Below are 24,223 nucleotides of genomic sequence, written 5' to 3'. Positions count from 1 at the left end.
TAGAATGCAATTTAAAATGTATGCCCGCAATCTGTGACTAAGTTATTATTCCTTTTGTAAAGTATGCTTGTAACGTTAGTAGTGACATTGATTGCATCTGTTTGTGATCTAGCAGTTTCACTTTGATTTATTTCCATTTAATTTTGTTCTCTTCTGCATAACAATAATTTTCATGTGTGAAATGTAAGCCAGGACAGAAAACTCGTGATGACATAGGCGAGTACTGTCGTGCAGTTAGTGAGGGATACTCGGAAATGCTTCTGATGTAAGAACTGATATGACCATAATATCTGACTTGTAAACATTAGCTGTACTCTCAATTTCTTGTTAACATGATTTAGTAATAGAAAGAATGACTGCCATGATATGTCCGATTGAGATGATTGAAGTGGAGGAACAGCTTTTTGTAGGAATTGTAAAGCTATTTTACAACTTAACAGGCAATTCAGTCTAATTGGTCTGATTACTTGATTGGTATGAGCGGACCGCTCATAAGTTGACAAAGTACAACTTGGTACGGAAACATCATAAGTGAATTCCAAGAAGGTTCTTCAGTCTATATCCCAAGAAAGAATTAGCTTTGTATACTGGCAGTACCAGTGAGTGCATGGTCGTGGTTCAATTCGAGAGTTTAACATTGAATGGATTGAATTGAATCTTTATTGACCCCCAAATGACTAAACTGAATAGACACCAGAGTATTTGTTAGCAAAAAGGTCGATAATATAACACTGAAGACATAAGTAATAGAAAATGTCGCTTTCTACCTTAGTTTGTTGTGAGTCTCTTTACAGTCTTCATTTATTAGATTTAGTGCTCCACTAAAGAGAGGGATAATCTATGCAGTTAGTGCTACTATAACAGTAGCTTCTAATAAAGTGCGTATGTCTCTGGTTACTATGTGTTGTCTTGTACTATCTCGATAATATCATATGATATAAGCAAACATAATAAATAAGGAGGATTAATTCAGCACATGAATGTCCTATAATAGTAATTGTAAGCTTTTACGTTGATTTATACCTAATGTCGTATTGTTGACCAACGATATCACGAAGGAAATACACCACGGTATTTATTAGATTAGACATTAGAATAGGAAATATAGCATCACTATCAATTAATACACTGTAAAGTAAATCTTCTATTATTCCTTAAACCGAAACAGTCAAATGAGAAGAACACTCTTACCTGCGTTTAAAGACGCACGGCGGCGTTTAATACTCGCATTGGAGAGCTCGGCGGATGACACTTGCGCTGCTGTAGTAAGTAGCCACAGAGAGATTCTCTCAAACGTAGTGCTTAAGCAGAACAACATTCATGAGCAATATGGAGGCATACATCCACTTTACGCAGTACAGGGACATATGATGAATATACCGCAAGCTATAAATGATGCATTGCGGCTATCGAACTTATCACTCAATGATATGGATGCAATAGCAACCACTCAAGGTCCAGGCATGCCTGGATGTCTCCAGATTGCGATTGTTGCTGCAAAAGCCTTAGCTGGAGCGAGTAATAAGCCACTTATTGGTGTACATCATATGGTATGTCGTACATAACCAAAGGATAATTACTTAACCAACGCAATAGCAAGCTCACGCACTCACCTGTACTCTAACGGAGAAGACACCTCCTGAATTCCCATTTTATACTCTTCTATGCTCTGGTGGACATACGATGATAGTCGACTCGGAGAGTGTGCATAAGATGTCGATTTTGGCTACTAGCCACGACGATTCTATTGGGTGAGAATCCATAAGTGTATTGTATGCCCAGTTAACAGTTATTACAGAAATGCTTTCGATCAAGCTGCAAAATTGTTGAATATTCCTTGGTCACTTCATCCATCAAATGCGCCTGGAGCGGCACTGGAGGTTTTCGCAGACCAGGAAAACATCAAAGCAAATGAAGTAGCTCTTATTAAGGAATATAGAAAGAAGTTACGTGTACCAGCACCTGGCCAACTTCTGTTTAGCTATTCTGGTTTGAGGAGTGCCTTTGGAAGATTAGTGGAGGAGAGCGACAAGACTGAAATGACCCGCAAAGCTTTAGCTAGAGCTTTTCAAGCTGCTGCTGTTGCCCAACTAAAAGATAAGGTGCGAATAACATTTACCGTAAAAATACTCTAAGCCGTAATAGATCGAACTTGCTCTTGACAATGCGCCTTCCAAGCCATCCAGTTTGGTTGTAAGTGGTGGTGTCGCTAGCAACGGATATCTACGAAAAAGGTGCGTTGTTCGGTCGATGATAGGTGTTTACTGAGTAAATTTGAAGTCTGACAGAACTCACTGAGCGTCAAAATATGAGCATATACTTCCCAGCTCCATCTTTGTGCACTGGTGAGTATAATTTGAGCTGTGATATTCCACTAACGTAATAAAGATAATGCAGCAATGATAGCATGGGCAGCACATTACAAACTAGCAAACGAGGATTTTAGCAATCCTTGTACATTAATGTCTCGACCTAAATGGTCACTAGAGGAATTATAGATGAGATAAGTCAGTTGACGTCATGTCAGTCTGAGCACTTTACGAAGGCGTGTGTATTGCTTTGTATAAAAGAAAGGACGAAATTTTAATCCGGATTGATTCAAACCCATCTTGGTGGTTCTCGCATACTGCTAAAAGTACTTTGATTCGAAGCTTGTCGCGTGCATTTACCCTCTTTGATTATGTTAAGTGCGACAATATAAACATCGTAGAGCTTGCCGTGTCATATAGTTACTTAACTTTCTCGCCTAAAATGACGACGTCACATCTTCCAACTGAGATATCTAATATTTGTAACTCAATCGTAATGATAAAGACTAGTTACTTACCGTATAAGTACACGTTAATTGCTGCAAAAGACCGGTCGTAAAGGCACAAGTCCACATCCATACTGTTAGATGAACGTCCATGACATTTCGTAAGCTTTTACAAAGTGTTAAACTACCAATTATACAAGCGCCTATGGCTGGTGTGAATACACCGCAGATGGCTATAAGTGCCTGCAATAGTGGCATTGTTGGCAGTATTGGTTGTGGGATGATGGAGCCGGCTTCTATCAAGGGTTCCATAGAAAAGATCAGAAATGGCACAGAAAAGCCCTTCAATATAAACCTATTCATAGTAGATAATTTGGATGGCTACCAACCAGACAGAGTAGCAATAAAATGGCTTGATGACGTATATGCTGAGCGAGGACTCGAGCTACCAAATCCTAGTAAATTCGCCCCAAAGTTTGAAGATCAGTTCGCTGTGCTTCTTGAGCAAGCTCCACCAATAGCCTCATTCGCTTTTGGTATTCTCGACGGGCCGCAAGTGAGAAATTTACACGATCGCAAAATAGCTGTCGTTGGGGCTGCTACTAGTTTAGAAGAGGCTCTTCAGTGGGAGTCTGTGGGTGCTGATGCCTGCGTTATCCAAGGGATCGAGGCTGGTGGCCATAGGTGTTCCTTTATCAATACAGATGATCCAGGTCAACCATTATTAGAGCTTCTTGAAAGCGTAAGGAATCATCTAAATATACCCCTCATTGCTGCCGGTGGGCTCATGAATGGTGGAGATGTTCAAGCTGCACTATCCGCTGGTGCTGATTATGCGCAACTTGGCACTGTCTTCTTAACGACAGACGAATCACCAATACCTCAGGCATATCGCGATGCATTATATTCTTCCAAAGGCGAGGATACAACGCTCACAAAGGGATTTTCGGGTCGTCTGGCACGTGGAATACGTAATAAGTTTATCAATCAATCCTCACATCAATACAGCTTCCCTTATCCAGTGCAGAACGCCTTCACACAACCACTACGCAAAGACGCAGCACAGAGAAACAGTTCGGATGATTTGTCTATGTGGTCAGGTAAAGGTGTTGAAGCTGTGAAAGACTCACCCTCAATCGAATCACTCGTGACGAGACTTGAGGAGGAATATTATGTAAAATAACATGAACGAACGAGAACTTTACACCCATTATGATTGCTTATTCCGCTTGATTTCAATTCGCTAGCATTTGACTTGTTTCTCAGTTGAACATTGTAGAAGGTCAGGTAAAAAGATTGTTCCCGTAATATTATTTAGATTATAAACCTCTATAGAATGAATGAAAGCTCAGGGGTATATAGAGCTTTTCTATCACATCTTTGCCCAGTATGCTATGTAATGAAAGTAATGTGGGCGATGATAGTGCAAAAACTTATTACAAGTAACAAGCGGGAATTTTCTAAATCTTGTACATTGATTTAGCTTCTTGAGTGGTCTTCAAGAGGCATTATAAACGAGATAACTCAATTGACGTCATTCTTTGTTTGAGTGCTTTATGAAGGCGTATGTAATGATACTTGCATAAAGAAATAAAGTAGTTTTTGTTTGGGTTGATTCAAATTTCCTGTGGTGTCTTGAATCTGATGGTGCATTTGCTCCACATTTTTCGGCTACTTATTTAGCAACCGTCACCACATAAAAAACACTATGGATAAAATTCAAGATAAAATTCAAGGTGCATGGAAGGGATTCCACGGTTAGTCTATTAATATTAGCAATGTACAAATGCTCATAAAACATAGGCACTGGTGAAACCATCAGAGGAACATTTAATGAAACCGTAGACAGAGCAGGCGATCAAATTGCAGGAAGACCAGCTGGTAGTGTAGAGAGCAAGTCAAACAACCCAGGAACAGCCAAGAAAGGTATTAACGAGTTCAAAGATGGCTTCGATAAGCTCACAAGTTCATCAAACACTGGGGGATCACAGGAAGCCAGTGTGGAAGTACCTGAAGCACAGCAGCCACAGGGGCACAGCGTACCACCAAAGCTTCCAGAACGTACTTAGTATATTTGTGCGATAATCTATTAAATAAGCTATTGATACACTCCATATTCTATAATTAATCACTCTTGCTGTCCTAGAAGTGACTGTGTAACAAGCTCCCTCAGTCTCTCCTCTGGATCGACACCATCTTGTTCGGCTTGACGCATTATTTCTGCGACCTGTCTACCAGTTTCCGTATTCTCAAAGTCATCACCTGAGATGTTTGCAGTATTGTTTGATGGTTCAGGACTGACTTTTTTAAGGTATTCTTGTACTTCTTCATGCTCATCCTCATCTATGAGCTTCTCTAGGGGTGTTCTACCATCATTATTGCGTAAATGAGTATCTGCGTGGTATTTTTCAACCATGTGCTTCGCCATATCGACGTCCTCTACCACGAATAATGGTGATTCGCCATCATCGTCTAATAAATTGACGTCTCCCCCTTTACTAAGTAGGTAGTCGAGTAGTTCAAAGTGCGAATAAGATACAGCAGCGTGGATAGGACTATAGCTGTTCTCATCCAAGCTATTGACGTCTACGCCACATTTTTCGACCAAATGCTGGACTCTTTCAATATTTCCTTCACTAGCGGCTTAAATTTGTTAATATAGCTTATAACTTTCTACAAAGACCCACCAAGCCAGATATTTTTGTCATTTGATGGATCGCTTACCATGACGAGCCTTGTACAAGGAATGTCATGAACGTTTACGAGGAGTTACGCAACAGAATCACTAACAAAAGCCCATGGGATACAGAAGTTACATTTCTTAGACAATCACTTCGAAAGAGATTACAAAGTGATCTATTGATGGGTTCAGATAACGATGTATCAGCCAACTTGCATAATATTTGGCACGAAACGACGCACAACCTCATCATTGAATATAGAAGGCGTCTGAAGAACATTGACAGCTCGTCAAAACCGAACAAAGTTTGGTTGGAACGTAGACGAGTTTTACAGAATTTCATCGACTTCATGAAGAAGGATGAGGTATTTTATAGGAGTATTATAGCCCGTACTATCACTTTATTTGGTTTGGATGAATATACCCACCTTTTAGCCCAAATCGAACCAAATAAAAATGTTGTCAATAGTGACGACACAAGTAGCGATGATGGACGGGCTGATGTTTCCCTGGATTATTCCAATCAAGTAGCAGAAGAGGGCACTTTTGATAAGAATACCCGCGTTTACATTATTTATCGTTGTTTGATATTCCTCGGTGACATAGCGCGTTACAAAGAACTTTACAACCAAGAAGGTGGTAGGCCTAAGGCGGGCGTGCAGTACGAACAGAATTCAAGACATAGGCAATACGCTAACGCTTTACTTTGTTACGAATTAGCACAATCAGTTATGCCAAGTGAAGGTATGCACTTCAACTCCTTAGCTACACTAGCAAGCTATCGCGATGATTTCATAGCGGTTGTTTATAATTACTACAGAGGTCTCACGCTGAGTAGCCCCCAACATAGCAAATGGCAACAACTTGCCCGTAACAATCTCAAACAAGTACTTACTAAAGTACTAGACGAGGAAAACAACGTCAATGATGATTTGAGGATATTCACAGTGCAGCTACTTAAAATACACGGAATGCTTTTCCTTAATCGAACTGAGTGAGTAATATCCTATGCTCTACATTTAGCAGCTAAACCTAGTAAAGTTATCAAACAGTCAGCAAGTTAATAAACTCTTCTTTGAGGCAGTTTCAGAAGTTGCTAGATAGCGGGACGCTCAGAAATGATGTGATATTGAAGATCGTCACTATAAACATCTCCCTTCACTACCATTTACGCGTTTATCGAGACATCGAAAGCATACCAAATAAAATGTCCCTAGAGAATCGCAGGAATACTGCACACAAGTATCTAATTCGTGTAGTGACGATACTTATGAAGCACGTCAGAGCGAGTCTAGCTGAAGTTGAACTAGAAGAGAGTGCGCAAGATGACATAAAGCTGGCGTCCCTTTTGACAACATCCATGAGAAGATGTTTACCTACATTGAGGTTATTCATGCATTGGCTTACATCAAACATTGATCACCATAATAAAATCAAAGCAAGCTCAAAGAGCAATAGTATACCACAGTTTTGGGAAGAATTTGAACAATTTAAACAGGCGCTATCTTCTTCATTTGAGAATCTCAAAATTGATAGGTGTGAATATTCATTAGAGGAAGATGAAGAGTTTCAGCAATTTAATCCAATTAAGAGATGTCCTATGCGTGGAATGTCGAAAATGGAAAGCAATGAATTGCGCAGGCAGAGACACCCCAACGATGAACAATTGGAACGCGGAATTATTATTATTAGATTAGGTACTAAATTGTAATCAACTTCCGTTTTTGGGTGAAATTTCCTGGATTCGCCGAATGTCTTGACACTAACATAAATGAGTTTCTGTAAAATTAAATAGCTTGGCTATTGCAGTCATGTACAACAAATTCTATCATGAATTTTCAGTTACAGCTAATAATGTTATATCAGAATTGTTTCATACCCAGAAGACAGAAAGTATAGAAATTTTTATTAGAAAAGTACTCGAAAGGACCCAAATAGAACCACATTTAGTATTATCTACATTAGTTTTACTATATAGGCTCAAGATGAGACTGGTGGGTTTGGTATTTATATCTGTCATATCATATCGGCTAACAAGAATGACGATAGCCCGGTGTACAAGGTAGTTGCTCAGAGAGACTTTTCTTAGCTGCTATGATACTATCATGTAAATCGCATTCAGATCGCACGTACTCTAATCAAAGTTGGTGTATCGTTAGCAGGTTTCAACTCAAAGAAGTAAACAAGATGGAAAGAGAACTATTTAAGTATCTACTATACGATACGAACGTTGAACTTAAGGAATTAATGGTTACACTAAATTATTTCAATTGTACCCACCTCTTCTTTCATTGACATTCATGATTAGACTTACAACGCACGTGTTATTGAGTGTCCTAATAGGCAGCTCTATAACTTTTATACTACTTTCCAAATATTCGTTATCGTCGACTCAGTTCACACCAAGGGACAAGCAATTGCTACCTCTGGAATGGCAAAAGTACGACTACGTCAAGTTAGTCGACCACTTCAGGAATAGTAGCAGTAGTGATGAGGATAATGATGGGGAGTTTGACAATGTACCAATGATTGAAGCACCTCTTGACATCTGGAATCCAATCCTACCACACACAACGCCAATAAACGATATAACAGTCAGATCATGCTCTATACCCCCATCAATGGAATATTACTTTGGCGATTGCTATCCACCTTCAACTATAGAGGAGGATGCAAAGTATGGTCCATGGGTTAGAGTAGGCTTAAACCTAAACATACAAGATGGTAGCTACTGGCAATACGTATATTACAGGAGATCGCGTAGATTAGATATAAGCTACATTGATGACGTTAAAATTTTGACCGAATCAGAATCAACGAAGGATCTCGACGCTAGTTGGTTTAGAGTTAACCAGAATATAAGATCAGGCTTGAAGCCATCAGCTGAGGCTGCTTATATTTGGTACCATATACACAAACCATCGAACGATCCACGTCCACCTTCTGCAATAACTGAAATTGATGTTTTATTCGGTCATGGACCAGCCTGGCCTGACTTCCATAGATTTGAAGGAGCTAATGTACAGGATGAGAGTGACGGCAAGCAAAGAATGACACTTACTGCTCGTAAAGGTTATAAACACCCTAAGCAACCAGAATCATTGAGATTCAAGGAAGATGGTTCATTTAGAATCTTACAAATAGCAGATTTACATTTCAGGTACGTGATTGTGTAGCATACTATATAATGCTCAAAATTATCATAGTGTAGGAAAAGGAACGTGTAGAGACACTGACAAATCTCCTTGTGAGGGTGATGAAGAGACCATCAAACTCATGGCAGAGACTTTAGACGATGTCAAACCTGATTTTGTCGTTTTCAGTGGGTTATATAGAAGATGCTCATTTTCCGTTCACTAACATCACACCCAGCTGGCGATCAACTTAATGGACAGGTATGATCTCTAAAAATTAGTGTGATGTCACCTAATTATATCGCAGGGTACTTCCTTTGATGCTGTCAGCGTATTGGCCAAAGTACACCATGAAGTAGTCAAACGCAAGATACCTTTCACAGCCATTTTTGGTAACCACGATTCAGAGTTGACAGAGTTGGTAATTTTAAGAGTGCTTTGATTTATCTAACGTTAAATAGCCTTCCAAGGAGCGAACAAATGAGATTAGTGCAAGCGCTCCCATTCTCATTTGCAGACCCAGGTCCTAGTGATATACATGGAGTTGGAAACCATGTCCTCAAAGCTTATTCTCCGGATAGCTCGAAAACCCACTTGCTTACGATGTACTTCCTCGACACACACGCTCTTCTACAACCACCGAGGTACAATCCATTCAAGAACATGGCCGGACAATATGACTATATTAGACAGGTGAGCTGATTTATTTATTGTAGTATTAAACTAAAATACCTCTAGAATCAAATTAACTGGTTCGTCAAGGAGTCAGATAAGATAAAACTCATAAATCGACCATTTATACCACAGAAGGGTGAAGTATACGACGACACCCATGAAAAGCAAAAGAGGATTCCACAGACTGCGCAAAAAGCCAATGCTATTGTCTTTGGGCATATCCCATTACGCGAATACTACGATAATGCTGCAGATTTAGACGAGAACATGCATCCTATCCAAGGATGGGGACGTCGCGGTGAAGAAGATGGCGATGGCGCAAGTAGTATTAACGGTGGTTTCTTCAATGCCGCTAATGGTCTACTTCGCGATAATGAAACTGGCGCTAATCAAATAAGAGTAATCGCGCATGGACATTGCCATTTAACGGATGAATGTAAGCTCATTCAAGGTACTTGGATCTGCTTTGGTGGTGGATCGTCATTTTCTGGCTACGGTAGAGTCGGCCACGATCGCCGGTTCAGAGTCTACGATGTTAGCGAATGGGGAGAAATAATTGAGACGTTCAAGCGCACCGAGAAAGGTGAATATATCGACAATGTTATACTCGTCAACAACTTGTAATCGTATTTTTTATTGCATGTATTCTTATCAATATTCCACCATTATGACGGCTACTGAAGGGATGTCCAAGAGAGAGAAGATAGCAAAAATGTCACTATCAGTTGAGCCTGCATTGAGGACACTTGCCTGGTTGCTCCCTGGTAGATTTGACGATTCAGAGCTCGTAGCGGAGTGCAGTAAGTGATTTAGTTTCGCTGTCGTGTCAACTGAACGAATGAATAGTTTTCAGCTCGCTCAATGTTATCACACAGGAGCAGGATATTCAGAACGCTACCCATTCTAAGAATCCACATAGCCGATACACCACCAAAGCTGACTGGGGAGCATTACACAAGATATCTTCAAGACTGTTGACTTTGATAGGTTCATTGCAGCTCTTGGGTGAAATAGTTATGCATAGAAGGGAAAGAACATCAGAAAGTGCCGGTAAACAGCGTTGGAATTACATTTCTGCAGTAGAAGCACTCAAGTGGGTAAACAATACATCCTATTATTATACTAACATGCTATAGATTTACCTTACGTTTAATCATCCTTCTTAAAACCCGCTTTCGTCCACTCATTCACCCGTCGACACCGTCACGAGATCAAGACAGCACACTCGATCCAGAGTACAAGCCAGCAAGCAAGGTGCGCAATGTTGACGAATTCAAAAGAGAATACGGGACTGTCGATAATTATCTCAGAAGCGTTGCATTGGGTAGTGATGCATTTACCCCTCCATCAGCATTAGTTAGACCACTGAATAGTATTCCTCAGGTTGTTTCCGAGCTATTACTTGCTGCAGAGCCACTAGTTTATGCACTGGCCCTCAGGAGACAATACATCCGCACACAAACCAGGTACAAACCTTGGAGAACTAGATCAGAGTGGACGCCTCTCCTTATTTCACTCTCTATGTCTATTCTCAGCAGACAGCTACGGAAATATGATCAAAGGAACGCTGTTTCACCGTACGCATTTGATGTCAACAAGAGCTCGATTGAAATGAACGAGCACATGAGGCGCGAGCAATCGTTTATTAGGTGCGTCAGGTTGTAATCATTTTAATCACTAACTAAGTTACGCAGGTACCTTCTCCGTGGTCCTATCTGGTCAGATTTTACCAAACCCCGCGTTGAATCACTCGTCCACAGGTTTGAAAATTGGCCTTTAATTGGATTAGCTGCAGGTATCGTAGGAGATTATATACCACTTGTTGACAATTATCACTTCTACACATCTGCTTAATTGTATTTTTATAAATGCCATCAATTACAACAAGTCTACGTCCTTAATATTAGATAATGTTATTCGTCTTCATCTTCCCAATCACTAGCCTCATCTTCCTCGCTTGTGTCCTTCTTCCTCTTTGAAGCAACCCTTGCAGGTTTCTGCGTCCGCTTCCGTGGTTTGGCAGGCTGTTTCTTTTTCTTTTTGGTTGAGTCAGCCTCTTCGGAATCAGAACCAGAGCTTGCTGGTGTTTCTGAATTGTTCCTTCCTCTGAACGCTTTGACGACTTCTTTGAGTCTATTACTTGAATACGCAGCCATAGGACGCGGTCCCAATACACCTGCGCCAACAGTATCATCGAAGTACCGATCAAGTGATGTTTGAGGTGCTGCTTTCTGTTTATCATGTTAAAATTATGATTCTTATGAGTAATACAACGTACCTTATTGCGCATGTGTTTCATAACAGGTATGATAGTATCATCTACTTTATGAGCAGGCCATCCAAGGTAATTGTAGAGGTATTCCCTCAATTCATCCAGATTTGGTATACCCCAAACAAACTCCTCATTCGAGCTGTCAGTTTTAGCCCCATAGTATGCACCTTTAACTTGCGGATCTGGGAACTCTTTATCAAGGAAAAGATTCTTTGATTTCTTCTTGAAATTCTTTCTAAATCTCGTACTGGTATCATTTGACGTATCTTTGCCATTTTGTACTTTGATCCACCAATCTCTGAAACCAACGAGGGTATTCTCATGAGCAAAATCGGCCAATAACTCCATAGCCATTACTGGACCAACCCCAGGAAAGCCGTTAGTGTAATCAGATCCTAGAATATGAGCAAGTTCTATCAATCTATCCCTAGATAATGACAGATCTCGCTCTATATCCGACGAAACATAACATTCGACAAATTGCCTATCGTTAAACATGTTTTTGTATACTATAGGTGCACCAAACAGGAAGACATCACTATCGTCAGTTATAACCGCATCAACTAGATTCATTTGAGCTAACTTAGCGCATTGTGCTTCAGCTTCCATAGGCGCTGTTATGTATGGTATACCAAACGCTCGTAGTAACTTTTGGATCTCTCCTGTCATTTGCATAGTAGGATCATCACTACCACCTGACATTTTCTTTGCCGATTGCTGCAATCTACGTATATCTAAATCTGCTTCAGCTAACATTTCATCGTAGTTTTTATTATTGACTGTTGAACTAAACGCAATATAATCCTTCTCCTCATTTTCAATAGCCTCTATTGCTTCAATCTCGTTATCAGATGCATCTATATCTATAGGTGGTGACATCTCTTTGTTTTCTGAAGATCGATCTTTTAGATGTAGCTCATCGAGTTGTTTCTCGTTTTGAGTTGACGTTGATTGCGATACAGATGCAGACGTAGTAGTTTGCGGAGGTTGTTGCGGCGGCGGTGATTCTTCCCAACCACTATACGCACTTTCAACATCTGAGTCTAAAAGTTCTTTTTGTGGTGCTTTATGTGGTTCTTTAAAAATGGCTCCCTGCCCCTGTGGTAAATTCAAATCTGTGTCATGCTTCTCTATTTTGACTATGTCGATTTGCTTTTCAGACGTCGCTTTATCGATAGGCTCAGATACATAATTCTTCTTCTGGTAATCTACAGAGGGAATCTGCGCGACCTCTTCCATGTCAGCTACATCATTTTCTTCGTCTTCATCTAAAAACAGGGGTGTTTGATCTTCAGGTGTAACAGACTTCCTCTCAGGCAATCTTTTAGACTGTCTACTTTGGAAATCTTGTAGTTTTAGTTTTTCTCTCTTCTCCTCCTGGGGTCTGGCGGGGGTATGCTTGAGTGTTGCTTTACGCTGTGAAGATGGTTGTTCAGGTGGCTTCGTTATAGTGCGAGTGACATTAGGCTGCATTTGTCCGAGCTTTTGTGTTGCTTGCGCATTACTAACACCCCTCACATCTTTCAAAGAATCGGGCTGGTTCTCTATACTGTCAGTAGCTTTCTCTTTCTCTCGATGTCTCCGCGCCATCTCAGTAAACATTCTCAAACTGTCCTCCTTGGCTTTCGTAATCATACTCTCATCTAAAGCTGCATCCAGGCCTGTTAATTGTGCTTCATTTTCCTCAAATGTATCGTATACATGTGGGATTTGTGACCCATCTTCGTTAAAAGCGGGAACATCTGAAACTTCTGCTGGTGGAATGCTCACTTCCTCCATATCCATATCATCTTCATCCGTATCTTCAGATATATGTTGTTCTTCACCATCTTCATGATCGCTGGATATTTCAATGGGCTTCTGACCTGGTTGTCCCCTTGAGTCTTGTATACCCAAAACCCATCCACCACCTTCATTATCTGATTTTCGCATGAGGAAATATTCTTTGTTTCTAGATGTAGATACTCGTAGAGCAACCGGTGACTCTTCGTCTTTACCCATTCCCTCTGAGTGATTGATAAGTTTCTGAGTTAAGTCATTCCTTTGCATAAGATTTTGTATTTGAGCTTTAGAGAAGTCTTTCGCAGTTGATGATTTGCGAAGCATAGTTTCTAATCTTGAAAAAGATGTGCTTCTGGACTTTAATCGCATATCACCGATCAATTCATATTGTACTTCTGGTGGCAGCTGCTTGAATGCTTCTGAAGACGTATCGAAATCAGACGGTTTCATAGTTGATATAAAGTCACGAAGTTCATCCTCAGTAGCTAGTCTCGGATCTGGTATGTTTGATTTAGGATGTGACGGAACTGCAGGTAACTCATATGGATCTAATCTCCGCTTCTTCTGTGGTGTTTGCTTTTTGGGGGCAACATTATTGAGATCATCAAGATAAGCTACATTATCATCATTATCCGAATCGTCACTGCGTTTTGCTGTTCCTTTCGATTGTACACTTAAGCTTTGTCAATATGATGTCATTTAAAGAAACGCGACTTACGCTCTCTGTTGTTGCTGAATTGCTGCCTTTCTAAGCTGTGCAGATAATAACCTTGAAGCTATCAATGCATGGCTTTGTCTAGCTCCCTGTCGTCTATTTTTACGTTCAGACTGTGTGGAGTGAGTATGGCATTTGGGAACAATGAATACTCACGATGGTGGTTTTCTTAAGCCTAGGTGCACCTCCATCAAACACAAAGACCGGTTTCAAACCGTAGAATAGCAGTTTGAGTATACGTCTAAGAAAACCAAGGATATGGGCGTTGGTGAGCGTATGGCCCTGTTTGTCTTTGATAGCTCTAAGGAAGTGATAAAGCCAGATAGATGAGTCTATAGCTACGCGTTTACCTCCCAGCATTTCTAATCTTATGATGTATTTAGGAGTGGCGATTGATAACGAATTGATTACTCACTTTACAGGCCTTGCAACCGGCTGTAACAGCTGCCAAAGTCCTTTGACACCCATCTTTACAAATTGATCTTCGTGGTTAGATCTAGAGATGTGATATGAGAGAGATGAGAAGAACGAGGGGAGATATTGAGAGATGAGATTGAAGGATAGTTAGCTGATACCCCATAGATTAGTATATCTCCATATCAAAACTATATCCCGAAAAAATGATGTCTTCTTCCTTCGTTTTATACAATGACTTCGGTAAACGAGCAAGTGCTCAGAAAATTAGTTGAAAAGGACAAAGTAATACTTCCAAAGGATAACGAAGATAATATCCTTATCTCATCTGCTCTGCCTTGTAAGTTGAGTCATATAAACAGTCGATACACTCACTAATTTGACAGATTGTAATAACGTACCACATTTGGGTAACGTAATTGGTAGTACACTCTCAGCAGATGTTTTCGCTAGATACAACAGAATTAGAAATCGCAATACACTCTACATTTGCGGTACAGATGAATACGGTACAGCAACTGAGACGAAAGCTATCGAGGATGGCATAACACCTAAGGAGCTTTGCGATAAATATACAGCCATTCACAAAGAAGTTTACGATTGGTTCGAGATTGAATTCGATAAATTTGGACGCACTTCTACTGATAAGCAAACAGAAATTGTACAAGATTTCTACAAAAATATCAGAAAGAATAACCTTTTGGTAAAGTCAACGAAGGAGCAAATTTACTCTGTTGAAGAAGACAAGTTCTTAGCAGACAGATTCGTTGAAGGTACTTGTCCATATTGTCAAGCTGACGATGCCCGTGGTGATCAATGTGACAAATGTTCACGCACTTTTGATAGTCCACTCGAGTTGCTCAACCCAAGATCAAAAATGAATCCAAAATCACAACTTGTCACTCGTCCAACTGCACATATGTACCTTGACTTGGGTAAATTACAGCCAGCTCTCGAAAGTTGGTTGAAAGACACTGCTTCTCAGCACAACTGGCCTGGAAACATTGTTATCAACTCGGATAGGGAGATTGTTGAGGCAAGAATGAAAGCAGGTCTTCAACCATCAGCGATCACCCGTGACTTAAAGTGGGGTGTCCCAGTCCCAGCTATAGGTGACCCAGAGGAAGACGCTGAGATGGCCGGAAAGGTTATGTATGTCTGGATGGACGCTCCAATTGGATACATCTCCATCACAGCCAATTATACCGATGAATGGCAAAAATGGTGGTTGAATCCAAAGAATGTCAATTATTACCAATTCATGGGTAAAGATAATGTTTACTTCCACTTGTGTTTCTTCCCTTCACTCTTAGTAGCTGATGGACGTGACTGGACTAGACTCAAGTACATTTCTTCAACGGATTACCTCCAATATGAAGGCGGAAAGTTTAGTAAATCTAAGGGAGTAGGTGTATTCGGTAACAGTGCAAAGGAAACTGGAATTTCACCTTCTGTTTGGAGATTCTTCTTGCTCAGTCGTCGTCCGGAATCTGGTGACACTGAATTCACATGGAACGAATTCATTGGAGCAAACAACAATCATTTGCTCAAGAATTTTGGTAACTATGTGAACAGAGTGAGTTACATGTTTTACTGATGGGGATTTATGCTAACGCCAGCCGAAGGTTCTCAAATTTACTGCTGCCAAATTCGACAGTACTATACCAGGAGAAGCTGAAGATGTCAATCTCCAATACTCCGATGACACTGACTTTGAAGAGCGCAAAAATAGCTTCGTTAAGGACATTAATGAGGTTCTTACTAGATATATCGATTCTATGGAACGCGCTAACTTGCGGTCTGGCTTGGATGATGTTTTGGCTCTCTCTAGAAGAGGTAACGAGTGGATCCAGGAGAACAAACTCGATAATGCACTTTTAGGTAGGTTTAGCTTATCACCACAATGACGTATTGCTAATGTGCCCAAAGCTGAAAATCCTCGCAGAGCTCAAAGAACTGTATTGGTTGCTGCTAACCTCATCTATATTATCAGTGCAGCTATCCATCCATTCATGCCTTCAACCTCAGAATCAATCATCAACCAATTGGACGCACCTGCACGTACACTCCCTGAATCATTTGCTATCGATCTCTACCCAGGTCATAAGATCGGAACACCAAGTATCTTGTTCACACGTATAGACGAGAAGATGGAAGATGTATGGAGACAAAAGTTCGGCGGAAGTCAAGATGGACAACCAAAGGCACCAGAGCTGTCGAAGAAGCAACTTGCTAAGCAAGCAAAGGCAGCAAAAGCAGCAAAAGAAACAGCCAAGGTACCTGATACACCTGAAGCAAAGGCTTTGAATGACAGTATCACTGCTCAAGGTAATCGCATCCGTGATATCAAATCTGGAGCAATCAAGGATGCCGATCTTGGCAAAGAGGTCGCGCAATTGAAGCAGTTAAAGAATGATATGGACGTCATGATCAAAAAGTTAGAATCATTGTAATTTTGAAAATTCTTTCCAATTAAAAGCACAAATCTAATTACCCAATCCGGACGTATGCGTTAATAAAGTGTGAGATATGAAGTATTTTATGCAGTAGATAAATAAGTTTTAGTAACATCCCTTGGAGCACACACGTTGCATATCACTCCAGCGATCTTCGAAGATCTTCCTATCGTCGTCATAGGGCTGTTTATCTCAGAAATGAGAATTGAACGATAAAGGAAGAAATACTTATTAAACTTTAATGAAATCCATGTAAAAGATATTTTGTTGATATGTTGACGTAGTTATCTGAACGTCATTATACTCCACTTTTGACATTTTAAGAATTCGTTACTTGAACTTAAACTTCCAAATTCAAAAAAATGATTAGCTCACAAAACCAACGCCGCTCAAGTGCAGGATGGGATCCAAAGCAATCCGAACGTCGTCGCTCCTCTATCAAAGCGCTCGCTAAGCCTTCGGTGCAACAAAGACCATCAAAGCCAGAAGGTCCACCAATCACAGCTGACCAAATCAAGATGATCATTTCTGACGTCGACGGTACACTCTTCGATGATGACCACGCCGTCCACCCAAGAGTTATCGACAGCTTCAAGTGGTTGAGACAAAACAAGCCAGAAATTCCAATCTTGCCTGTTACAGGTAAACAGTTAGTTTCTATTGATGATATGCGTGTCGCATGTGACATCACTGATCTTCCATCTGCTTGTTGTCACGGTGCCATCGTGTACAACGCCGACGGTACCGTTCAATCACAACAAAAGATCGCAAAGGAAACTGTTTTATCTGTTGTAGACATGATGATTAAGCATAACAAGACTTGTATGCTTTACGAACACGATAAGGTCCACTGTGTTTCTTTGGAAGAGAGACCAGACAAGGACTTCTTCGAAATTTCAAAAGGTTTCGACCCAGCGATTGTTGACGCAAGAGGTACTGACTTCTTGGAAAAGGTTGATAAGGAGGAAGCAATTATCGTTAAAATTTTCTGTCCTATGGAGGAAACCGTCATTGAAGGTGAATACAAGTGTATTATAGCCATTTCACTAGCTGACCTATTGCTTTTATAGACTTTATGGTTCTCCTTGACCACGAACCACGTTTCCCAGCTGGTTCATTCAAGATGACCCGTGCTCTTCCTTACATTATTGAGTTATGCCCACCAGGTGTAGACAAGTCTGTTGCATTGGCTCATTTCTCGGGTGTCTACGGTATCCCACCAGAAAACATTATCACTTTCGGTGATGGTGAAAACGATGTCGGAATGTTCAAGGCAGCTGGTATGTCTGTTTCTATGGGTAATGCTATGAAAGCACCAAGGGAAGCATCTACCCATAGAACACTCACCAACAACGAAGGGTAGGTAAAATTTTTAACTCAATAGACATAGAAAAGCTAATGGGCTTATGAACAGTGGTGTTGGTATTTTCTTAGATGATATTTTCAGACCGGGTGAGTACGAAAGGCACTGTTATGAGTATTACTAACTTGAATACAGACTATCAACCACCAAAAGATTCTACAAGTGCCATCGAGTAGTTACGCAACCAAAATAAATAATGTTTAAGCAATTTGACTATATATAATGTGATTTTTAAAGTTTATTACAGTCTGATAGAAATGATACAAAGCTAATATTGCATTAAGATAACCGTTTCCCTGCCGAAGACTCCACCTGTTCTAAAACCACTTGAATAAAAAAAGCTTACCAAAAATCTGAAATAGTATTTGTTACATATTATAAGTATATTAGTATATAGCTTCGATTATCCAATAATTCAGCTATAATATCAGGGACCCTTCGAAATAACAAACGCAATGATTTCTGACCGGACGGACCCTGACAATTCCAGCCAAGGCATTATTTGATTCACTAATCGAAGAAATATCTGCTTTTAAGAGAATTTTAGTTTTGCTCACCCTATCAATTAGGTCGTTTAAATAGTGAAGAATTTCAAGTACATTGAGTAAGAATCTCAGGCTGTGTTTGGTATTTCATTATAAAAACCTATATACGATGGTTCTTCATTTAACCTCAAAATCAATATAATATCGTTTAATAAACGTTTGACAATTATTCATCATCGAATGTCCACCGTAGGTCATATCGAACTTTATCGGAAGGCTAAACCTAGCTAATGTTTCATTCTACCATTATTTTTACATGCTTCTTTAAGGTATCTTCTTTTCATATATTCTCATATGTTGTGTAGCGTATCAAATACTTCAAAAACAGCAAAACATAGCATCGGAAATTTTAAGCAAAGAATCACATTGTCGGAAATTTTTAAGCTGTACACCAGGAATTAAATAAATAACCCCAACTAACTAATTCTCTTTCAACTAACAATAAAACATCTATGACTCCAATCAGAAAAACACTTGCATTTCTGGCAATAACCACCACTTCAGTATTAGCCTCTGATATACACCCTGCACCAGAGGTGTGTTGTGATAGCAAGTTTTATACCTCGGCTAGTGAAGCAAAGCAATTAGTCAAAGATTTAAGGGCGGGGAAAGTAGATGGTGACCATCATTGGTTTGAAAATGGTGATACTATCTGGGAATCAAACGGTGGCACATTTTCAGGTACAGGCAGAGCTGATAGATTACAAGCAATTATCGACAAATGTACTAGCGATGATGGTAAAAGCGTAGCTGGTCATGATTGTCTTTATGACTTGAACGCAAGCAGCAACAGTATGTGTCTGTACAAGGGACCACAGTCAGGCTGTCATTATGGTGACAACTGTCTTGACCTTCACTTTAACAAAAGTAAATGCTTATACTGGTAGACATATGCATGGTATCGTCTTCTATGTAGTCATGTCTCAAACTGTAACATAACTTGAATATATCTCATTAGCATCTAATCATGATAATTTTAATGAAGGTTCATGATATGTGATACAATCATAAACCATGAAGTATTATACTTTTAATGTAAGCATAGTTGGAACTATATCTTTCTTAATTTTTACTGTTTCCAAAAAGAGAATCTTCATCTAAACCAACAGTTGGCTAAGCGTGTATACCCATATTTCATTTTACATAACTAAATAGATAGCAAAGTAAACTAAGAAGCTTCAGAACAGAGTCACCATGAATAATGCAAGGATAAATCAATTAGTATAAACTGAAAAGCAGGTAGAATTTACAAGGTAATCTTTGAGTCCAAATATCTGTTCCTTCTATCAGGATCTATCGATATGAGTTTATCTAAGTATTCATTGTATTTATGCACCAAATCTGTACTTTGTGTGTGTGTGTATAGCAGTTTGTTGTAATGGGCGAGTGATTCCAAGCACCACTTGGATTCTGGTTCAAGTTCATATAATTCGTTAATAGATTCGAGTTCCCTATTAAGGACTTCTATAATGTTATCATCAGACAGCTGTTGTATGAGCCACTTATGGTATAACCAAACGGATTGGTCGGAGGGGTCAGTGTACATTGCTTGCCTAACCAGATCGAATTCCTCATCGAGGTCCTCATTGCTAATTCTTCCGTCAAGAGCCCACAATTGTTTCAATATCTTCGTCCTTTGATGCCAGGCTGAGAAATTACTGAAGTTGCTCTCGATGAAGGTAAGCGTGAATTGCTTCTCTTTGAGGAGTTGATCACGACTGAGGACATGAGGGAATGTCTTTACTGTGTGAACATCTTTATCGTAATTCATAAGCGTGAGGAGCTGCCTCCTGTATCCCCAGGCGTGGAAGTTGCGAGCATCAAGTTTGAGGAGACTGTCGACCATTTTAAGTTCTGTATTCCATTCCCATAATCTGCCGTCGGATTGTTCATCTGTGAATGTGTTTGATAGTGTTTCTAATGCCCATGTACGATGATTCCAGATCCAATAAACCTTCGGAAACCTCTTTAGCAAACCGAGCGTGAATACTAATTCATACGATAGTTTCTCTTGCGTTCTCTCTGTCCCAATTTGAGTGAAGAGGTGTAAGAGTACGATACGGCGGTAATTCCATATGGAATAATACTCTGGGTTCAAGTCTAACAAATGAGTCGTTGAATCCAAACTTTCTGGAGTCTTCACATCATTCTTTCTCTACTTACTCATTAGAGAAGAAAGCAAGTGGATAGTACTCACTAAATCTAATACTTTGGATTCAGCTGAGCGATAATCCTTTATAGATTTGCTTATCTTATCGTCTGGATCCTTTGCTACGTTTTGTCTTTTAATCCCGTGCTAGAGACCTCGTTATAGCAATAACTTCTTTATCATTCAAACCCACCATATGGCTACAGCACAAGCAGCACCAACGCGTTCAACGATAAATTTAAAGGGATCGACAAAAATTGTCACAGAATTCTTTAGTGTGCGTCTTTATTTATCTTCAATAAAGCTTCTAATTAGGTTGTAGTATGCAGTTAATAGGTCGGTTCATTGTTAAATAAACACGCGTTTTATAACTCTTCTTCTAGCATTCTGTTCCAAAGAGCTGTCTATCCTGTATGTATAGTGCTTTACACATCGTGTCAAGCTAATCAAGGCGTTTACAGCCGGAAGATTTCTCTATGGTGAAGAAGTACGGTTTGAATATGTTAGTAACAAATGACGACGGTTTAAAGACATACATCCATAAGGTTATCTCACAACTCAGTGAATGGCTCCTTGGTAACCAAGTCAGCAAGTTGGTACTCGCTATAGTCAGCAAGGAATCCAGGGAAACTCTCGAGAGATGGCAATTCGATATCCACAACACTGCTAATGAGTACGTTAACTTTTATGCGTGACTTATATTTCTAACGCCATCCAGAAACAGTGAAAACAAAGATAAGCAAAACAAACCAAAAACTGAGAAAGAAATACACGGTGAAATCCAAGCTATTATTCGTCAGATTACTGCATCTGTTACTTTCTTACCAATGATTGACGAACCATGTGCATTTAACATCTTGATATATACATCCGACACCGAAGAAGCCAAAACGATGGAAGTATCGGATTTATGGGTTGACGCTGATCCACATCTCATACAATCTGACAAGACGGAGCAAGTTAGATTGCGTTCATTTGATACGTCAGTACATAAAGTAGAAGCACTCGTCGCATACAGAGTAGGTGAGGAAGAGGAGTGATTGATCTATGTATATATATATTACATTTATAGCTTAGCTTTTAAGTGAGTTTGCCGACTTTCACATACTGCCCTCATTTCGCGTAATGATTTGAGTAAATCCTTCTTAAAATCGTAGGTAGATGTCTTCGGACAGCTCACCTTACTCTCTATACCGAATTTAAGTTCGTGCGGGCCTGCCATATAGTTGATGCCATAGCCATCTGGATAAACAGCACCAAAGCTAATGATCACATTAGCAAAGATACCTTTAAAGAGCAAACCCACCCTGTTCCATTAAAACGTGGACCTGCACTTAATCCACTGGTACTCAGTTTCCACTCTGAGCTCAGTTTGAAGTATTTATTGTTAAAGAACTCATGGCCTTCTCCAGGACGCAAAAGAAGCCTCAAGCCAAGGAGATGTCTATCAAATGCTTTGCCTGTGCTTGCTTCCCGCATACTGCGAGAGTGTACCTTGGTAGCCTCTAGCAGATTCTCATATCTGACATCACTCTGTAGGTGTGTTAGAAAACGGTATGTTGTTAATACGTGCCATACATCCACGTCCTTGGACATCATCGATTCGACAAACCTCTTTGATTCACTGGTCAATGTTCTCAGAGTTTCTGTGCGACCATTGTCAAAAATACGCGTAGAAGCTGTTTCATATGTTGCTGTTGCGTATCCTTGATTCCTAAACCAAGTCAATTGTAAAGCCATTTGAATGAATGCGTCTGGTGCAAGACCGGCTTTTGAGATGATTAGTTGAAATTAATACCAATTCAAGGTTAATCCTCACCAACATTCTTCATCCAGTCGATGCCATACTCATCGAAGAGTAATTCAGAGGGTTCTGAATCGTCAAGGAGCCTTTTAGCACGCTCATTTGCACCTTCTGCCTCCCTCACAAGCGCTCCGTCAAGAACCCACCTCAGTCTCTCAAAGTCGCAAGCTTTCTGTGGGATATCAAGAGAATCTTTCTTCGGTAGGTTCTCATATAGCGTATAGTCAGCTACTATTGATGGTACTAAGGCTTCCACAAATGAGTGTTCACCGTTCATACCAGCTCGACCGTTGTTTTCAACGATGAGTGACATAGATTTATCGAACCATCTATTATTACCATTGATTCCACCTGCTATGTTGACCATATGACCATCCAACTCGTCGTGTTCTTTCCTACGTGGGGGTAGTGTGTAATCATCTAGACATACAGCAAATAATGCTGATTCTATCAACGCCAGATTAGTTTCATTTTGTTGTGAAAGAAGTTTTAAGTGTTCACGATTCTATGTTCGTTAGTAAGACGTAATAAGTCACCATCAGACGCACTTTGGTCCAGCGATCTCTATCATCAGACGTCATTACGCCCACATCTGCATCTAGATTATTCCCCAAATTGTCCGTTATAGACTGAAATGACTTAGCAATGTTTTCCCAACCCTGAATAGCACCCTTTGAGTCGATTACGTCAACTTTGAATGTCTGACTTTTTGCAAAAACAACAATGTGCTTGGTGAGATTCGGGAGGGGAACGTGAGTTAATTCATCACAATCGTACTGAGGGATACGTGTCATTCCAAAAAGTCTATTTGCGCGAGGGCCGAACCACCGAGCTGTGGTATGTTATCTTCATGAAAGTCTTAGTTTAAACAACACACCTGCTTTAGATAGGTCAGGAAGCTGTTCGCCATTATCAAGCACGGATTTTATGTGCAATAAACCTCTTGTCAACCATGCTGCTCGCAGGATCTGCCAATTAGTAAAACCTCTTTCATTCTTATTCTTTTTGACGCTATCAGGAATACTCGGATCATCCTTATAGAGAAGCCACCAGTTTGAGTTTATAAGTAGGGGTGATCTATCTGTATGATAAGCAACCTTGATCCACCAGCGATCATCTAACCAATTTGTAGGAGATGCTTTTTCAACATCTAATAAAACGCGTTTAGAAATAGACTATGAAGTATCTAGGTATTCACCTTTCAATCTCGCTTGTAGCTTCTTCCCTAAACCTTCTCTGAAGTCATCGGCGAGAGTACGCAGATGTAGTCTAGTGTGGTTGTCGTCCTCTATAAAGGGCTCAAGGGATTTTAAGTATTTTTCTAAACTAGACTCTAATCCAGGTATTGGAAGTCGAGGTGCTAATCTCGACATTAGATCATCGACGTCGATAAAGAAGGAGATGTGATGTTAATATATATGTAGGGAATAACTATTTTATTCACTATCTCTCGATATCTTCACTTCTTGTATCCTAACC

The 24,223-nt window shown here is 40.0% G+C and overlaps 14 protein-coding genes across 14 annotated transcripts; 10 read left to right on the top strand and 4 right to left on the bottom strand.

The window, feature by feature from the left end:
* Positions 1 to 582: 582 nt before the first annotated feature.
* Positions 583 to 2,599, top strand: WALSEDRAFT_59005 (peptidase M22, glycoprotease). The gene is made up of 8 exons (XM_006955694.1): positions 583 to 599; positions 698 to 999; positions 1,059 to 1,550; positions 1,597 to 1,751; positions 1,799 to 2,102; positions 2,146 to 2,234; positions 2,281 to 2,345; positions 2,389 to 2,599. Exons 3-8 carry the CDS (start codon positions 1,173 to 1,175, stop codon positions 2,496 to 2,498), a joined length of 1,101 nt encoding a protein of 366 aa, XP_006955756.1. The 5' UTR covers positions 583 to 599; positions 698 to 999; positions 1,059 to 1,172; the 3' UTR covers positions 2,499 to 2,599.
* Positions 2,600 to 2,897: 298 nt separating this feature from the next.
* WALSEDRAFT_59004 (reductase) lies at positions 2,898 to 4,286 on the top strand. The gene has a single exon (XM_006955693.1). It carries the CDS (start codon positions 2,907 to 2,909, stop codon positions 3,936 to 3,938), a length of 1,032 nt encoding a protein of 343 aa, XP_006955755.1. The 5' UTR covers positions 2,898 to 2,906; the 3' UTR covers positions 3,939 to 4,286.
* A 162-nt stretch (positions 4,287 to 4,448) lies between these two features.
* On the top strand, positions 4,449 to 7,626 carry WALSEDRAFT_55832 (hypothetical protein). The gene is made up of 4 exons (XM_006955690.1): positions 4,449 to 4,512; positions 4,559 to 6,429; positions 6,477 to 7,429; positions 7,485 to 7,626. The coding sequence occupies exons 2-3, from the start codon at positions 5,507 to 5,509 to the stop codon at positions 7,144 to 7,146; spliced, it is 1,593 nt and encodes a 530-aa protein (XP_006955752.1). The 5' UTR covers positions 4,449 to 4,512; positions 4,559 to 5,506; the 3' UTR covers positions 7,147 to 7,429; positions 7,485 to 7,626.
* On the top strand, positions 4,464 to 4,824 carry WALSEDRAFT_61743 (hypothetical protein; the record flags this gene model as incomplete). Its single annotated transcript, XM_006955692.1, has 2 exons — positions 4,464 to 4,512; positions 4,559 to 4,824. The coding sequence occupies 2 exons, from the start codon at positions 4,464 to 4,466 to the stop codon at positions 4,822 to 4,824; spliced, it is 315 nt and encodes a 104-aa protein (XP_006955754.1).
* WALSEDRAFT_61742 (ankyrin) lies at positions 4,884 to 5,482 on the bottom strand (the record flags this gene model as incomplete). The annotated part of the gene is made up of 2 exons (XM_006955691.1): positions 4,884 to 5,398; positions 5,443 to 5,482. 2 exons carry the CDS (start codon positions 5,480 to 5,482, stop codon positions 4,884 to 4,886), a joined length of 555 nt encoding a protein of 184 aa, XP_006955753.1.
* On the top strand, positions 7,421 to 9,868 carry WALSEDRAFT_61740 (Metallo-dependent phosphatase; the record flags this gene model as incomplete). Its single annotated transcript, XM_006955689.1, has 8 exons — positions 7,421 to 7,429; positions 7,485 to 7,589; positions 7,832 to 8,595; positions 8,642 to 8,757; positions 8,808 to 8,830; positions 8,877 to 8,986; positions 9,031 to 9,262; positions 9,308 to 9,868. The coding sequence occupies 8 exons, from the start codon at positions 7,421 to 7,423 to the stop codon at positions 9,866 to 9,868; spliced, it is 1,920 nt and encodes a 639-aa protein (XP_006955751.1).
* A 55-nt stretch (positions 9,869 to 9,923) lies between these two features.
* WALSEDRAFT_59002 (peroxisome membrane protein) lies at positions 9,924 to 11,132 on the top strand. The gene is made up of 4 exons (XM_006955688.1): positions 9,924 to 10,044; positions 10,091 to 10,337; positions 10,381 to 10,893; positions 10,939 to 11,132. Exons 1-4 carry the CDS (start codon positions 9,930 to 9,932, stop codon positions 11,096 to 11,098), a joined length of 1,035 nt encoding a protein of 344 aa, XP_006955750.1. The 5' UTR covers positions 9,924 to 9,929; the 3' UTR covers positions 11,099 to 11,132.
* On the bottom strand, positions 11,126 to 14,481 carry WALSEDRAFT_66795 (PIN domain-like protein; the record flags this gene model as incomplete). Its single annotated transcript, XM_006955687.1, has 5 exons — positions 11,126 to 11,475; positions 11,523 to 13,971; positions 14,017 to 14,126; positions 14,170 to 14,380; positions 14,429 to 14,481. The coding sequence occupies 5 exons, from the start codon at positions 14,479 to 14,481 to the stop codon at positions 11,158 to 11,160; spliced, it is 3,141 nt and encodes a 1,046-aa protein (XP_006955749.1). The 3' UTR covers positions 11,126 to 11,157.
* Positions 14,482 to 14,661: 180 nt separating this feature from the next.
* WALSEDRAFT_34405 (methionyl-tRNA synthetase) lies at positions 14,662 to 17,067 on the top strand (the record flags this gene model as incomplete). Its single annotated transcript, XM_006955686.1, has 4 exons — positions 14,662 to 14,767; positions 14,814 to 16,003; positions 16,053 to 16,308; positions 16,357 to 17,067. The coding sequence occupies 4 exons, from the start codon at positions 14,662 to 14,664 to the stop codon at positions 16,878 to 16,880; spliced, it is 2,076 nt and encodes a 691-aa protein (XP_006955748.1). The 3' UTR covers positions 16,881 to 17,067.
* A 178-nt stretch (positions 17,068 to 17,245) lies between these two features.
* On the top strand, positions 17,246 to 18,246 carry WALSEDRAFT_14292 (HAD-like protein; the record flags this gene model as incomplete). Its single annotated transcript, XM_006955604.1, has 2 exons — positions 17,246 to 17,900; positions 17,954 to 18,246. 2 exons carry the CDS (start codon positions 17,246 to 17,248, stop codon positions 18,244 to 18,246), a joined length of 948 nt encoding a protein of 315 aa, XP_006955666.1.
* Positions 18,247 to 19,243: 997 nt separating this feature from the next.
* On the top strand, positions 19,244 to 19,678 carry WALSEDRAFT_61735 (hypothetical protein; the record flags this gene model as incomplete). The annotated part of the gene is made up of 1 exon (XM_006955685.1): positions 19,244 to 19,678. One exon carries the CDS (start codon positions 19,244 to 19,246, stop codon positions 19,676 to 19,678), a length of 435 nt encoding a protein of 144 aa, XP_006955747.1.
* Positions 19,679 to 19,865: 187 nt separating this feature from the next.
* Positions 19,866 to 21,554, bottom strand: WALSEDRAFT_59000 (protein prenylyltransferase). Its single transcript, XM_006955684.1, has 4 exons — positions 21,477 to 21,554; positions 21,134 to 21,414; positions 20,989 to 21,087; positions 19,866 to 20,946 (listed from the first exon to the last, which is right to left on the bottom strand). The coding sequence occupies exons 2-4, from the start codon at positions 21,134 to 21,136 to the stop codon at positions 20,038 to 20,040; spliced, it is 1,011 nt and encodes a 336-aa protein (XP_006955746.1). The 5' UTR covers positions 21,137 to 21,414; positions 21,477 to 21,554; the 3' UTR covers positions 19,866 to 20,037.
* Positions 21,136 to 22,004, top strand: WALSEDRAFT_41986 (DNA-binding protein; the record flags this gene model as incomplete). Its single annotated transcript, XM_006955683.1, has 5 exons — positions 21,136 to 21,217; positions 21,263 to 21,276; positions 21,324 to 21,351; positions 21,402 to 21,613; positions 21,659 to 22,004. Coding segments are annotated over 5 exons (658 nt in total), but the record flags the coding sequence as incomplete, so codon positions are not given.
* WALSEDRAFT_58999 (acyltransferase ChoActase/COT/CPT) lies at positions 21,973 to 24,129 on the bottom strand. Its single transcript, XM_006955682.1, has 7 exons — positions 23,943 to 24,129; positions 23,622 to 23,894; positions 23,293 to 23,576; positions 22,760 to 23,249; positions 22,519 to 22,709; positions 22,247 to 22,473; positions 21,973 to 22,202 (listed from the first exon to the last, which is right to left on the bottom strand). The coding sequence occupies exons 1-7, from the start codon at positions 24,115 to 24,117 to the stop codon at positions 22,007 to 22,009; spliced, it is 1,836 nt and encodes a 611-aa protein (XP_006955744.1). The 5' UTR covers positions 24,118 to 24,129; the 3' UTR covers positions 21,973 to 22,006.
* Positions 24,130 to 24,223: the final 94 nt, after the last annotated feature.

This window comes from Wallemia mellicola (genome assembly GCF_000263375.1).
Source record: "Wallemia mellicola CBS 633.66 unplaced genomic scaffold WALSEscaffold_1, whole genome shotgun sequence".
Taxonomy (NCBI): Eukaryota; Fungi; Basidiomycota; class Wallemiomycetes; order Wallemiales; family Wallemiaceae; genus Wallemia; species Wallemia mellicola.
The sequence above is the reverse complement of the archived record's forward strand: the minus strand, read 5'-3'. Positions and strand labels throughout refer to the sequence as shown.